At 46.7% G+C, this 15,000-nt stretch overlaps 1 protein-coding gene across 1 annotated transcript in view; it reads right to left on the bottom strand.

Annotated features, from left to right (window-relative positions):
• The window catches only part of dpf1 (double PHD fingers 1), a 39,586-nt gene that overhangs the window by 12,521 nt on the left and 12,065 nt on the right, over positions 1-15,000 (bottom strand). The window contains 7 exon segments of the mRNA XM_062552661.1: positions 3,963-4,094; positions 4,319-4,397; positions 5,269-5,358; positions 9,298-9,425; positions 10,306-10,413; positions 12,105-12,265; positions 14,413-14,442. Coding sequence (XP_062408645.1) covers positions 3,963-4,094; positions 4,319-4,397; positions 5,269-5,358; positions 9,298-9,425; positions 10,306-10,413; positions 12,105-12,265; positions 14,413-14,442 — 728 coding nt within the window.

Below are 15,000 nucleotides of genomic sequence, written 5' to 3'. Positions count from 1 at the left end.
CTCGGCAGGAAGAGGCTACAGCAAATTCAGTCTGACCAGCTGTCAAGGAGGATTCCTGTAGAGTTAGCAGTGATGCTTCTACATCAGCTACTATCTCTCTCTCTTCCTCTCTTTCTCCCTCTCTTTCCCTCTCTCTCTTCCTCTCTCTATCTCTCTTTTTCTCTCTCTCTGCTTTCTGACTCTCCATAACTCAAAAAAACTGTCTGGCCCAATCCACCTCTCCAGTAATGACAACAGGCTTTCTCTTACTATGTAGTTGAAACCGCAGAGGCATCTTTTGTGCGCCTGGATTCCAAAAGAATAATGGAACTCCCTCTCAGGATCAAACACGGCGGCAGCAATGCTACCCAGTGAAGCTGCTATTTACTGATAGTATCGGTTCAGCTCTGAGCTTGGACTAGTTTCCTGGGTGGCTCAGTGAAAATGGTACCAGATTCCCTCAGCCGACAAGCGGGGGGAAAAGGGGGAGGGAGACAACAAGCTAGTAGGGAAGCCATTTTAGGCTCCCAACCAACATTTTGTTTCCCAATGATAATGCCTTACACATTAGAGGCAGGGTGGGTCTGTGGAGGAGTGCGTAGTACTGTCGTTTGAGTACAGTGCACTTGTGTGCAGATGGAGGTAAAGTATGAGGGTGTGTGTGTGTCTCTGTGTGTGTGTGTGTGTGTGTGTGTGTGTGTGTATGTGTGTGTATGTGTGTGTGTGTGTGTGTGTGTGTGTGTGTGTGTGTGTGTGTGTGTATGTGTGTGTCTGTGTCTGTGTGTGCATGCACGACAAATAGTCTGAACGAAACCAACAAACAAACAAACACGATGAAAGAACGCTGACCTTCAAAGCCCTGTCCCCAGCAACCCCCCCCCCCCCCCCACACACACACACACACCCCACCCCCAACCCCCTCAATCACACCCCCAGCCCACACACATCCCCATCCCACCCCACCCCACCCCACCACGGCCTCACCGCCTCCTGGCTGTCTGTCTGTCTTGATAAAGTAGCGGCTGAATCTCAATTTGGAAATCAGGGTGGGGTAGAAAAGAGTGGTGGTGGTGGTCTATGTATGTATGTATGTATGTACGTATGTGTGCGTATGCACGTGTGTTTGCTGGTTAAAGTTGACAAATAAATAAACAATTCTCAGGTAGAGATAGAGAGAGAGCTGACCTCCAAAGAAAATTGCAATTCTTTCTGTCCACCACACGCACACACACACACACACACACACACACACACACACACACACACTGAAAGCAACTGGATTCTGCCATGCACCACCCCACCCAACCTACGAAAAAGAATATGAAGAGACATGAATTTTAATGTGTCTGCTCATTTTCAGTCGACTGATTCCACTTCAGCATTGGAAATAAATAAGGAGGGGAGACGAAATATGGAAGGCTGATGGAGGAATCTTAAACCGAGAGGAGAGGAGGGAGAGAGAGGCAGCCCACGAACAAAGAGAATGAAAAACAGGGGGATAGATAGAGAAAGATGGAAAGACGAGTGTGGGGGAAAAGAGAGGGGGAGAAGAGAGGCAAATAGCAAAACCAGAAAATAAGGGTGGAAAAATACTGAAAAGAAGAGAGAAGCTTTCTAGAACAGAGAAACCAGGGAGTCATAGAGAGAGAGAGAGAGAGAGAGAGAGAGAGAGAGAGAGATGGTGATAGTGAATGAGCAAAAGAGAGAGAGTGTGATAGAGAAAATGAGATAGAGAGGGAGAATCTCATCTCTTGGCAGAATAATCTGTCATTTATCAAAGTGATTGAAAAAAGGAAAGAAGTACAAGGGGGAGGGGCGGAAAAGCATCTGAGAAGAGAGAGAGAGAGAGAGAGAGAGAGAGAGAGAGAGTGATAGGAAAAAAGAAATAAAAAGCAAAAGAATTTGTAGAAGAGCAGACTCCCATATTTCACGCTAGCATTGCAGCCAGCCCTGTACTGCTATTGCTGCTGCTGCTGCTGGGGAATGGAGGAGGCTCACATACGCTGCTGCTGGTCTAGACGCTTCCTTTTTGGGCTGGATATTGCATGAATTATGTATGGGCCAGGTTTCATTAAGGCCCCCTTATTAATAATATTACCCACACTGGAGGAGGGGGTGGGGATTGGGGGGGTTGGGTGGGGTGGGGGGGTGAACACACATGCCAGCAGATTGCTAGGATGTTGAGGGTGTGAGCTGAGCCTACACACATACATACATGCACACACACACACACACACACACACACACACACACACACACACACACACACACACACACACACACACACACACACACACACACACACACACACACACACACACACACACACACACACACTTACTGTAGTATATAAAACACACGCTCATATTCAAAAGTATGAGGGCTCATACATAGTCTGAAATGTGCTGTAGGCACCCATATGTGAAAGACACTTACAGAAATGGAAAAAATGAAACACACACAAACACACAGTATACAATATATGCCTGGAACATAAACACAATACACATGGACACAATAAACACAATAAACAAGAGAGACGCAGCACACACACACACACACACATCCAGTCCCATGCACAAGCTCCACATTTTGAAAATGACTTGCGCATAATTACAAAGGCACATACACTCTCAAACACCTGGGTGAGGCATTCGCCAGCGCACGATTTCCCCTCTGCAGACAAAAGAACACAAACAGACACACTCTCACTGCATGGACACACACACACACACACACACACCTACACACACACACACACACACACACACACAAATGCTGCACAATCCACCAGCACTTGGGCGGCAGGCTCTCCCTGAAAGTCCATTTGCTTGACAGACAGAGGGACAAACAGACGCATTCACAGCGGCTCCCGGCCAATTAACTCTCCAGTAGGGCAATTGGGCATTTCTACGCCCGGCGTGTCATAGGAATGACATCCCCACAAAAAACACCCCAATCCCCCCCCCCCCCCCTCCCTCCCCGTGCTGAATACAGTGGCAGGCCACAGAAACCCCCACTAATAACATCTCCTCCTACAAACACACGTCACTGTCTGGCAGGCACCAGTTTTCAGTGTGTTTCCAGTGTGTTTCCAGCATGTTCGTGGCAGGACACACACACACACACACACACAAGCACACAAACACACACAATGTGTACACACACACACATACAGTACACACACTCACACTGTACACACACTCACACACACACACACATACACACACATACGAACATATGAGTCATTGTTGTTGTTGCGGTCAGCATTGTACCAGCTGTCCCCAGCTGTGAGGGTTTATGCGCTCTGAGTACGGCGTCTGCAAGTGACGGTCCAAGGTAGCCTTTGAGTCTTGAGAGGATGGGGGTAAAGCACTTGTGTTTCTCCCTCTCTCTGTATGCACTGTATATGTGTAGACTGTGTTCATGTGTGCACGTGTGAGAGTGTGTGTGTGTGTGTGTGTGTGTGAGGGGGTTACACTTACGCTTGTGGTGCATGTGTGTGTATGTGTGTGTGTGTGAGGGGGTTACACTTTGTGGTTATTCTTGCATGTGTGCGTGTGTGTGTGTGTGTGTGTGTGTGTGTGTGTGTGTGTGAGGGGGTTACACTTACGTTTGTAGCTATTCTTGTGTTTCTATCTGTGTGAGGGGTTTACACTTACGTTTGTGGTTATTCTTGCATGTATGTGTGAGTGTGTGTAATGAGGTTACACTTACATTTGTGGTTATTCTTGCGTGTGTGTATGTGTGTATGTGTGTGTGTGTGTGTGCGTGTGTGTGTGCGTGTGTGTGAGGGGTTCACACTTACATTTGTGGTTATTCTTGCGAGTGTGTGTGTGAGGGCTTTACACTTACGTTTGTGGTTATTCTTGCGTGTGTGTGTGTGAGAGAGAGAGGTTTACACTTACGTTTGTGGTTTTTCTTGCATGAGTGTGTGTGTGTGTGTGTGTGTGAGAGAGAGAGAGAGAGAGGCTTACACTTACGTTTGTGGTTATTCTTGCGCTGAAACGGTAGCGTGTGGCGCTCGGAATCCTCCTCTCCCTCTTCGTCTGCCAGATGTGTGTGAGTGTAGTGATAACTCAGGCCTGGACGGTTCTTATACCGCTTACCACAGACTGACACACACACAGAGAGAGAGAGAGAGAGAGAGAGAGAGAGAGAATGAATGATGGCAGAGGAAAGAGGTCAATATTCGGCTTTTAGATCAAATTAAACTTGAAATCAATTTCATGGATTTCTCTTGCCATGACAACCAAGAATGTCATATCAAATCATACATTACAGTATCACTATACACTGCTGTTTGATTCTGGTGGATATAAAGATATTTGACACTTACTGTCACACACGTATGGCTTGTCCCTGTCCTCTATGGAGGTTGGCTCCTGCCTCTTTCTCATGCCACCAACACCACAGGCCTACAGAGAGGAATCCACAAGAGATTTCAGCCAGCATTCATGCAAACACACACACACACACACATTTTGACAAAGAAATTCAGACAGACAAATGAACACACACACACACACACACACACACTCTCTCTCTCTCTCTCTCTCTCTCTCTCTCTCTCTCAAACACATACACACACACACACACACACACACACACTTCTTATACCTCCATTATACATAAACGGCAGGCAGTGCAACACCTGTTGGAGAATTTTTATGTGCTCCAATTAACGTGTAAGAAGGTGTGAGCTCTGTGTTGCCCCTTCAGGCAGGAAATCTCAGAGTGCGAGAAAGTGAGTGCTCCCTCAGCACACACACACACACACACACACACAGACACACACACACACACACACACACATTCTTTCTCTCTCTCTCTATCTAATACACACACATACTGTACACACACACACACACACACACACACACACACACACACACACACACAGACACTTCACATTGTGGCATAATGTCAGCATCTGCTCTAAAGCACTATGGTGAAATTGCATACTAAATTGCGTCCTCCCCCAAACTCTAGAAGCTGTCTATTATTCCGAAGCTCAGCGGCTGTCATCGCAGCATCCAACCGAGCTTCCCACTCATCGCATTTCCATTACAAAATACCGACAAAACTGGCTCCATCCAATGCAGGATCATAAGAATGAAGGCAAACCTATCAATTCACACTCGATGGGCTGACCAGACAAGCGGGTTGTCAGCAGCAGAGCCAGAGCATGTGTGTGTGAAATAGCCGCCGCAACAACAACAAAAATGCTGAAAAAAGACTCAGAGTTTTGCCCTTGTGAAGGTCGTGCGGTGGCATCTGGTGTCTTACCCGGCCCTTGGTGCGGTTCTTGCGCTTGGGCACGTCGTCCTCCATCTCCTCCACGTCCAGCTCGTGAGGGAAGTCCCCCACCAGCAGCTTCTGTTAGAGGGGGACACACACAAGGTCACACACACACACACACACAGAGAGAGAGAGAGACATCAGACGGGTTAAGTTAGCAACAAGATCATCGCAGACAAAAAGGACAGACACGGCTACGGATGCTACGGCTGTGGCTACGGCTACAGAGCGAGTCCAAAAACACAGTGTGTGTCCTCTCTGCGGGACATCTCGGCCACTTTCTCGCTAATCAAAAGTCCTTTTTTTTTTGGGGTGGGTCGACCTTTCCGTGTGGTTACTGGTGATTGGCTGGCCGTCTGAGCAGGCTTTTTTTTCTCTCTCCCTCTCTCTCTGTCATCTCCTCGGGCCGAGCAGCGTGTGGGGAAGTTACCTGAGCCAGCGCATCAAAGACAACGAGGCGCACACGCACGTGCTCATGATCAATGAGGACGGACTAGAAAAAAAAAAGAGACCACAGGCTTCTAGATTCTTCTTTATCTGTGCTTGCAAATTGATGGTGAGCGCTCCTTGTTTTTTTTTCTCTCTCTTTCAAAAGCACATCAAGTCAAATGTGGTTCAGTCTCTAATGATGTTGAAACAAGAGGAATTGGCTCTATTGTCTTCCCAGTGTGTTTTCAGAAAATGTGAACCATTACAAAAAAAGTTGCCGCAGACTATAATAATAATTCCAAACCGTACAAATTGGCAATTTCAGACCCATTGTAAATGTAATGAACAACACTAGTCCAAAGACTGCATCTGGAGATGCGATATGAGTAATGTGTGTGTGCGTGTCTGTGTGTGTGTGTGTGTGTGTGTGTGTGTGTGTGTGTGTGTGTGTGTGTGTGTGTGTGTGTGTTTGTGTAGATGTACTTACATGCGTGTGTGTGTATGTGTGTGTGTGCGTATGAGTGTGTGTGCGTGTGTGTGCGTGTGTGTGCGTGTGTGTGCGTGTGAATGTGTGTATGTGTGAGTGTGTGTTCATGAGAAAAAGAGACAGACTGCAATGAAGAAACTCAGACAGAGCCTGGCCACATTCGGAGTGCACTGCAAACGCTGTCTGGAGAGGAGCCCCAGGAGACTCACAAGGCTGTGGCCCACAAGGCAACACCACCTGCCAGGGTGTCCACCCAGGAAAGTCCCAGGATCACAGGCCTTCTCCCACTGGAGAGGCAGGCCGGCCATGTGGAGCCTAATTGGCGTGTTAAAAGGCTAATTACCAGCCGGTGGGATCCATGTCAGGCGTGTGGGTGAGGTGGAAGGTGGACTATGAAGGGAGAGTAGATCAAGATGAGGTACAGTATATGGGCAGAAACACACACAAACACACACAAACACACACACACACAAACACACACACACACACACACACACACACACACACACACACACACAAACATACACAACCATACATACATACACACACACACACACACACACACACACACACACACACACACACACACACACACACACACACACACACACACACACACACAGTACGACACTGTAGCTGTTTTCAGACATGACCTCCGGACAATGCCCAGACAGGTCCTAAACTTAAATGGCGTTGGGTGTTGAAACATGATCCTCACATGGAAATCTCACGGGTGGGACGTGTTCATACCTGGAGCAAATACTCTGAGTGCTTAGTGAGGGGAGGAGGCAGGGTTGGAGCACAATACATTGTTGTGGTATGATGATGCACACAATATATAAATCAATAGTGATAATTGATAATGGCCGCCTCCTAAGAAGATCTTAGCACTTAAGAGCTTCTTAATGAATCCGGGAAACGCGGCCAATGTTGATATGCCAAGTCCAGCTTGTTAAAATGAAATGATCTCGAAACATGTATTTTTATTTTCCCTTGAAAGGTCAAAACATTTCCACTATCCTCAGAATGTACTCGCAATAAGATTGCCACAAGTTGTTACCACAAGTTGCCCTTTTAAGACCATCTTTTCTTTTTACTGTAATGGAGGCTAATTGGTGTAGCACCTAAGTTATCATTCTCTTCTCAGTTGAATCCGAAACCTTGTCTGCATAAAGGCTGTCTTGACAATCTGCCCTTGTATAGTCCATATTTAAATCACTATGCAATGGCTATCTTGGCTCATGAAACAGTGTTGGCATGCTTTTTAACGTAGTACATGTGCGTCACTTACAGGAAGAATGGTAGCCTAAAATGGTTACTTATGGGAACTTTCTGTCTTCACAAACTAGCGCCAGTCTGTCATGAATGAACTTGATTATGACAATGTCATAAACTTATAAACTACAATTAAGCCGAGAGGACACCATCAGCTGTGCACGGTGCGTCATCACCCGTACCCTCTCACTAGGTGAATCTACCCGCACTTTAACTACCTGTGTTCAGATATGCACCCACCCATCATGTGACCTCCAGACTTAGTACCAGGGGGCTGGTCGGGTCGGACCCTGGTGATTTTGAGGTAAAATAATTCAGACATTTTTGTTCACACATACAGCTCGCCCGTTTGATTCACCGATCATGTCCAGAGTCCAGTGCATGTCTGAAAGGGACTTCCTATAGACGAAGATGCTCTGGGAACTACTGTATGTGCATACTAATATCCCTATTGGTACGTCTCAAATGGACACACACACACACACACACACACACACACACACACACACCACACACAGTTCTCTGTAGTTACATGAGTTCTGGCAGTGGCGATGTGTCCTCACACTGGGTGGAAAGTGTGTCACTGCCAACGTTGTGAGCCACACAGAGCACATGATAGAGAGAGAGAGAGAGAGAGAGAGAGAGAGAGAGAGAGTGAGAGAAGGAAAAAATGAAGGATATCAGAAAAAGGGCAGAGGCAAGGGAAGAAGGAAATCAAAGAACAATAAAGAGGGAATGAGAGAGAGAGAGAGAGAGAGAAGTAGGGAAAAAGAGAGAAAAGCAGCAGTATACAACAAAGGAAGAGAGAAAGAGAATTCTAGAGGAGAGGGACCAGGAAAATGTATTTGTGTGTGTGTGTGTGTGTGTGTGTGTGTGTGTGTGCGCTTATGTGTGTGTCTGTGTTTGTGTGTAGGTGTGTGTGTAGGTGTGTGTGGGTGTGTGTATGTGTGTAGGGGTGTGTGTGTGTGTGTGTGTGTGTGTGTGTGTGCTTATGTGTGTGTGTGTGTGTGCATGAGAGCAGGAGTGGGACAGGGTCACATTAGGAGGCTAATGCCCCTCAGGGCTCTGTATAAATCCTTAACCCTGTAGTGAGCTCAGCGGCCAATCAGCAAGGCTGTACAGAGGATATCCAGTGATGGCGCTCAGATAAGAGCAACCAATCAGATAGCGCCCCAGCACACACTACACCACTACTAGTAGTGCACACTCTCTGCTACAGGGAGACTTCAGCACTTACTGTATAGGTCATGATCAGCTTGTCTGGAAGTAAACAGGCGTTTAGGTGTGTCGGTGTGTGTGTGTGTGTGTGTGTGTGTTTGTGTGACTTAAACAACTAAAATATATGGGTACATGAATATTATGGTCTAAAGTGTAATGACTTGTGTAGGCATATGGTGCATCTAACAGCTAGATTATCTGGATATTTGAATGCTAATGAGGATTTACAAAACAAGCACATGTGCTGCTTATGTATTCACAGGTGTGTTTGTCTTTATTTAGATTATACCTGTACAGTTGCCTCTGTGTGTGTGTGTGTGTGTGTGTGTGTGTGCGTACGCGTATGCATTTGAGTGAGTGAGAGAGAGAGTGAGTGAGTGTGTGTGTATGTGTGTACGTGTGTGTGTGTGTGTGTGTGTGTGTGTGTGCGTGCGTGCGTGCGTGCGTGCGTGCGTGCGTGCGTGCGTGCGTGCGTGCGTGCGTGCGTGCGTGCGTGCGTGCGTGCGTGTGTGTGTGTGTGTGTGAGTGTGTGTGTGTGTGTGTGTGTGTGTGTACGTACGTGTGAGTATGTGCATGTGGCTACATGTGTGTGTGATGAAGGTCCTCACCTGACACTCGCTCATAGGCTCCTCCTCCTTGGTCTCCACCTTCTTGTCCAGCGTCTCTCCAGCCAGCAGAGACTCCAGCACTGGGCCCTCAGGCACCACACCCTCCTTCTTTAGGGCCGCCTCGTAGTCTGGACACACACCACACACACACATGTATGTTTAATTACATTCACACACACCAGAGGATTACTTTGAAAAGAAATATAGTTTGGCCCCAGCCGTGGCGTGACTAGCTGGGGCACCTGCACCGCACACCAGCAACCCGGGTTCGATTCCCGCCCCGTAGTCTACACTCTTACAAAAAAAGGTGCTACAGTATATACAGTAGAACCAAAACTCGTTCTGCTGCATGCTTCATACATGGCACCCCTAAATGCTTTTTTAAACCATTTTGAAGGGTGCATCAAAGGAACCCCTAAAGGCCCATTCATGCTCAACGTAAAATACGGATACGGATTCGTTTGGAGTGTTTCAAACGTTCTTTCCGTTGATTTCGTCCGTACTTTGACACGAAATTGAGGGGCTTACACGATTACGGATGAAACGGATGAAACGTTGCAATACCGAGCACTACCACAGGAATGCCACACGAAAAAGTGGGGGCGCTATGCATTCACACGTAAACATACGGACGGAGGTATGAAGACATCACCGGGTAGAACGTACGTACAAAAATACGGACGTAAATTGCCACACGTTGAGCATGAATGGGCCTTAAGGGTTCTTTAAAGCCTGCGTGTTCTAATCTATATAGCACCCAAAGAACCCTTTTTTTAAGAGTGTATCAGGTGTTCTGCCCAAGGGGAGGCCAGCTTTGCCCCGGACTTGACTACTGATTAGTTCTCCCTTCCGTCTGGACATGGTGTTGGGACTGCGGCTGCCTCCGCAGACAAAGCACAGAGGCTCTGCCTCTGCCAGCTCACTCCCACTCCCTCTCACACACACAACACACACAACACACACATAACACACACACACACACACACACACACACACACACACACTGACCGATTTTGAACTCTATGGGTCCGAGTCGAGGGTCCTCCAAGATGTTTAGCCGTCTCTTCTTGCGCCAGCAGCGGGCCGGGTACGTGTACAGCTGCCCAGGGGCCAGACCTGCGGAGCACACCAGGCCACACCAGACACATGACAGGTCAGCCACCGGTCACTCACAGGTCAGAGGTCAGAAGACAAAAAAACACCACAGACTGAGTAAAAACACACTTACTGACTCTGAGTCAGTGACCCAAGGTCCGCCCTGTAATGTTCCTCTTCTTGCTCCCAAAGATGACAGACAGCGCTTTCTCTTACAGCCGTAACTTGGCGTGTTTATTCAGCTCAGGCATAACGTGCATATCAATCCCACTGCCAGTCTAACTTCCCAGCTTCCTGCCTGCTCTGTTTTCCTATCCCATAACTCCCCGTGTTCTTAAAGGTGTATGCCCCCTAGTGCTGAACATCACACTCCCTAAGGCCTAAGGCTTGTGCCCTCACAGACTTAAATGATATCAGCCATGGTGGGAGGCCGCGAGGGCTTAAAATGGCATGAATAGGAATGGAACGGCACTTTGCAACATTACTATCACATCCACTATATTGCCAAAAGCATAGGGTCATCTGCCTCGACTCACATATGAACTTAAGTGACAATCTATTCTTAGTCCATAAGGTCATAGGTCATAGATCCAACATCATATTAAACCCTATGGATTAAGAATGGGTTGTCACTTAAGTTCATATGCGAGTCAAGGCAGATGACTCTATACTTTTGGCAATATAGTGTATATCATGCCTCATATCACATGACATCTCTTGTTTTAAAAACACAGGGAGAGTGGCAGTTTCACTCAGCTTCTTTTTTTTTAGCATTTCAAAGTGCTGGACCAACTTCTTTCGAATTAAAAGAAAGCACACAAGGCCATACTTAGTTTCATTGCAATAAACGATTAACTTGATGATTAACTTTTAAGTGCTGCCATTTCTCCTTTCTATTAAAGTCACATTTCTTTACACTTCTATGCTGGTGTCATGTCCCAAAACTATGAACGGTGGGCGACTGCCTTGGGCCAAGTCTGCAGAAATACGTACTTACTGAACGTGTGCACAAAGGGCTCAGTAATATCAGTGTGTGAGAGAGCTCTCGTGCACTTGACGATTTGTCAGAAGAACAGCCCTAAGCCGCACAGATAGAAGGAGCCTCAGAGTGTGTGGACATTGAGATTGGGCCAATGAATAATGTCCTCAGTCCTCCACCAACTGAGTCACCGACACTCACAGACAAGAACACACACACACACGCGCACGCACACGTGTATGTGCCCACACACACTCACATACACACACAAATACACACACACAGACTCTCACAGACTCATATACGCACGCACACCCACACACAGACTCACACACATGCACGCACAGACTCAGACACACACACACAGAGTCACACACACACACAGACGCTCACACACATACACAGACTCACATATACAGACACACACACACAGACTGATAAATATACACATGCACACACAGACTCATAAACATACTGTACACATGCGCACACACATACACACACACACAAACACACATACACACACACACACACACACACACACACACACACACACACACACACAGACTCATAAACATACACACGCGCGCACACACGCACACACACACACACACACACACACACACACACACACACACACACACACACAGACTCATAAACATACACACACGCGCACACACACACACACACACACGCACACAGACTCACGCACCAACACCCCAGAGGAGCTCACCTGGGCCGCGGTGTGTCTTCTCCATCCAGATGTAGCAGTTGCTCTGGGCCACACCTGTCTGGGAGTCCAGGAAGGGCAGCCGCATGGAGCGCTCGGCACACAGGCGGGCGTTGTAGCTGCGGCAGTGCTCGATGGCCTCGCGGTAGAACTCCTCCCCCAGGCTGCACACAACACAGCGCCGAGACACACACACCGTTCACCTCCGCAATTATGATTTATGTACACGCTTACAGGTGTGCATCTCTGGCCATTTTCTAGCAGGTCAGGCAATATGCAGTATCTTTTCGGGTTCTTCAATCAACTTGTCAGTGCGTCTGCCTGTCTCTCTGTTCCTGCATTTTATCAGTCTGTCTGTCTAGCTCAATGCTCTGTCTGTGACACAAGGAATTATATGGTGGAAACCAGAAACATTGTGCCCCATGGAAATAACTCAATTTCTCTGAAGTGTGTAGGACCAGGGTTATTTTATGGATTACTCTGCTCTCTCAAAAGATGGCTGGCTTCTACATACACTGTTTGAAGTCGAGCAATGGTAATCAAATTCCAATTTAAAGGACAACTCCGGTCTGAGAACAACCCAGGCTTCTGACAAGACTCAAAATATCATTACACTTCAGTGACACTGTGGAAAGAGTCCCTACAGACAATCCAGAGTCATTTTAACTTTCTAAGGGTACAGGAAGGCTATAAAAAAAATGATTGTTTGTGCAGTCTGTGCATAACATAAATTCTTTGGTTACACTTTACTTGAAGGTATCTATATAAGAGTGACTGTCATGAATATGTCATAAACATTATAAATAAGTCACGTGTCATTTGGTTTTGTCATTACTGATTTTAACAAAGCGTCATTCGGTTTTAGTCATGACAGGCTAGGGTTAGGGTTAGGGTTATGATGAGAGTGTCATGTCGCTCTTATGTAGATACCCTCAAGTAAAGCGCTACCATTTGATCTTGGTAAGAGCAAACCGTACAAGTTGACTACCAAATGCAGCACAAGCTACTGTCAATGGACACGAAAGGAGGAGAGTTCACTAATCAACTTGTATGGACTCTCTTCCCACAATATGGCAGCAACTGGAAAAATAGCAACAGTCCTTTTTGTACCCTTTCTTTACACTTGCAAATGTAAAACTATTTACATAATAGCATGGAAGTGTAATGGTTTTTCAAGCCTCGTTAGTTTGATGTAACAAAGCTGCCCCCAAAGGTTATATGCTATATGCCACGTAGTTGTAAATGCATATTCTGGTCTAACTCAAAACTGCTGCAATTAATGTCATTTTGGTCCCCAACTAAAGTTCACACTTGTTATCATCCAAAAATAGACCCTAGGTTCTTCTTAGACCAGAGTTTCCTTTAAATCTCAGTGGCCCGTGGCCTGTGGCCCTCTAAAAAGGCCATGTTTTTTTCCCTTAATCCAGAAGAATATAAAAAATAATAATTCCAGCTCTATATTTCACTTTCATTCCATGGCTAATAAGAGCCTTCCTTTTGGACCAATCTTTTGAAATGGCACTCTCACACACACACACACACACACACACACACACGCATACAAAAAATAAGGCAAAATTGTGTGAGGGGCCTTTGAACCTCTCCTTTCCAAAATCAGCTTGACTATGTCAGTCACAGAGGAGGGAAGGAGAGGAAGAGGAGAGTGTGTGTGTGTGTGTGTGTGTGTGTGTGTGTGTGTGTGTGTGTGTGTGTGTGTGTGTGTGTGTGTGTGTGTGTGTGTGTGTGTGTGTAGGGGGGTGCTAGGTAAAAATGTCTGCTCCCCTTGAGAAGCACAGATACATGAAAGTCAAGGCTGCACTCAAATTGATGCAAACTATGGAGGTTGCTGTCAGGGTGAACTACAGAGGTCCCTGTCATTGTCAGCCCAGAGACAGGCCGTGCACACTGTCGAGGCTCTGGGGCTGTGTGTTGGGGGTGGGCGGCCCTACACGTGTAGCTGGGGGAATAAATAGCGGATGGAGAGAGAGAGAGAGTGGGGGAGTGTGACAGAGAGAGTGAGCAAGAGAGAGTGAGAGAAAGTGAGAGAGTGAAAGAGAGTGTGACAGAGAGAGACACACAGAGAGAGGAAGAGAGTGAGAAAGAGAGGGAGAGAGTGGAAGAGAGAAAGAAAGAGTGAGATAGAGAGAGAGAGAGAGAGAGAGAGAGAGAGTCTATGCATATGCATGATGACTCAGGCCAATCGTAAAGCGTTAGACACTCCATATGCATGCCCAGACACAAATGTAAACATGTGTTGTGCAGCAGTAAACAAACACAGATGCAAGCGCAGACTCACACAGCACAGGCGTACCTGTTTTTTAAAACAGCTCCACTGGACTGTCTGCAGGGAGGAGAGGGAAAAAAGCAAGGGTGAGGAAAAGAATCGAGGAGAGAGAGAGAGAGAGAGAGAGAGAGAGAGAGAGAGAGAGAGGACCATACCAAATTTTAACTTTGAAATCCAAGCCTCTGCCTTCTGGTCAACGCAAACAACAGCAGGAACCGTGAAACGAACAAAAGAAACAACTTTCGAGCCTTTCAATCAGCTTTGATCATTTTGAAAATATTTAATTTCAAGATCCAGTTTCAGTGCGCACTTGAGTTTTTAGATCCCTATAAGAGACGTGCTACACCCACAAACCAATCATCCTCCTCAGTTTCCGAAAAAATAACCAAGAGAACAATTAGTAGTTGCATGGGAAGGAGTCATAACAACACTGCAAAGTGGTTCTACTGATAACGGATTTTATGATGTGGCGATAAAGCGATTTTAGGGCCCTTGTTAAAGCCCAACGACACAGAAGGTGTAAGTTGGTGCAGCTCCATCCAAGCTAACAGAGCCTCTGCATCAGTATGGTGATAGCAAGGAAATCAATAGCAGAAAGAGAAAGCCTAAAGCAAA

The sequence above is a fragment of the Sardina pilchardus genome, chromosome 13 (assembly GCF_963854185.1).
Source record: "Sardina pilchardus chromosome 13, fSarPil1.1, whole genome shotgun sequence".
In the NCBI taxonomy this organism is placed as follows: domain Eukaryota; kingdom Metazoa; phylum Chordata; class Actinopteri; order Clupeiformes; family Clupeidae; genus Sardina; species Sardina pilchardus.
Note: the sequence above shows the minus strand (reverse complement) of the source record. Positions and strands in the feature narration are given on the sequence as shown.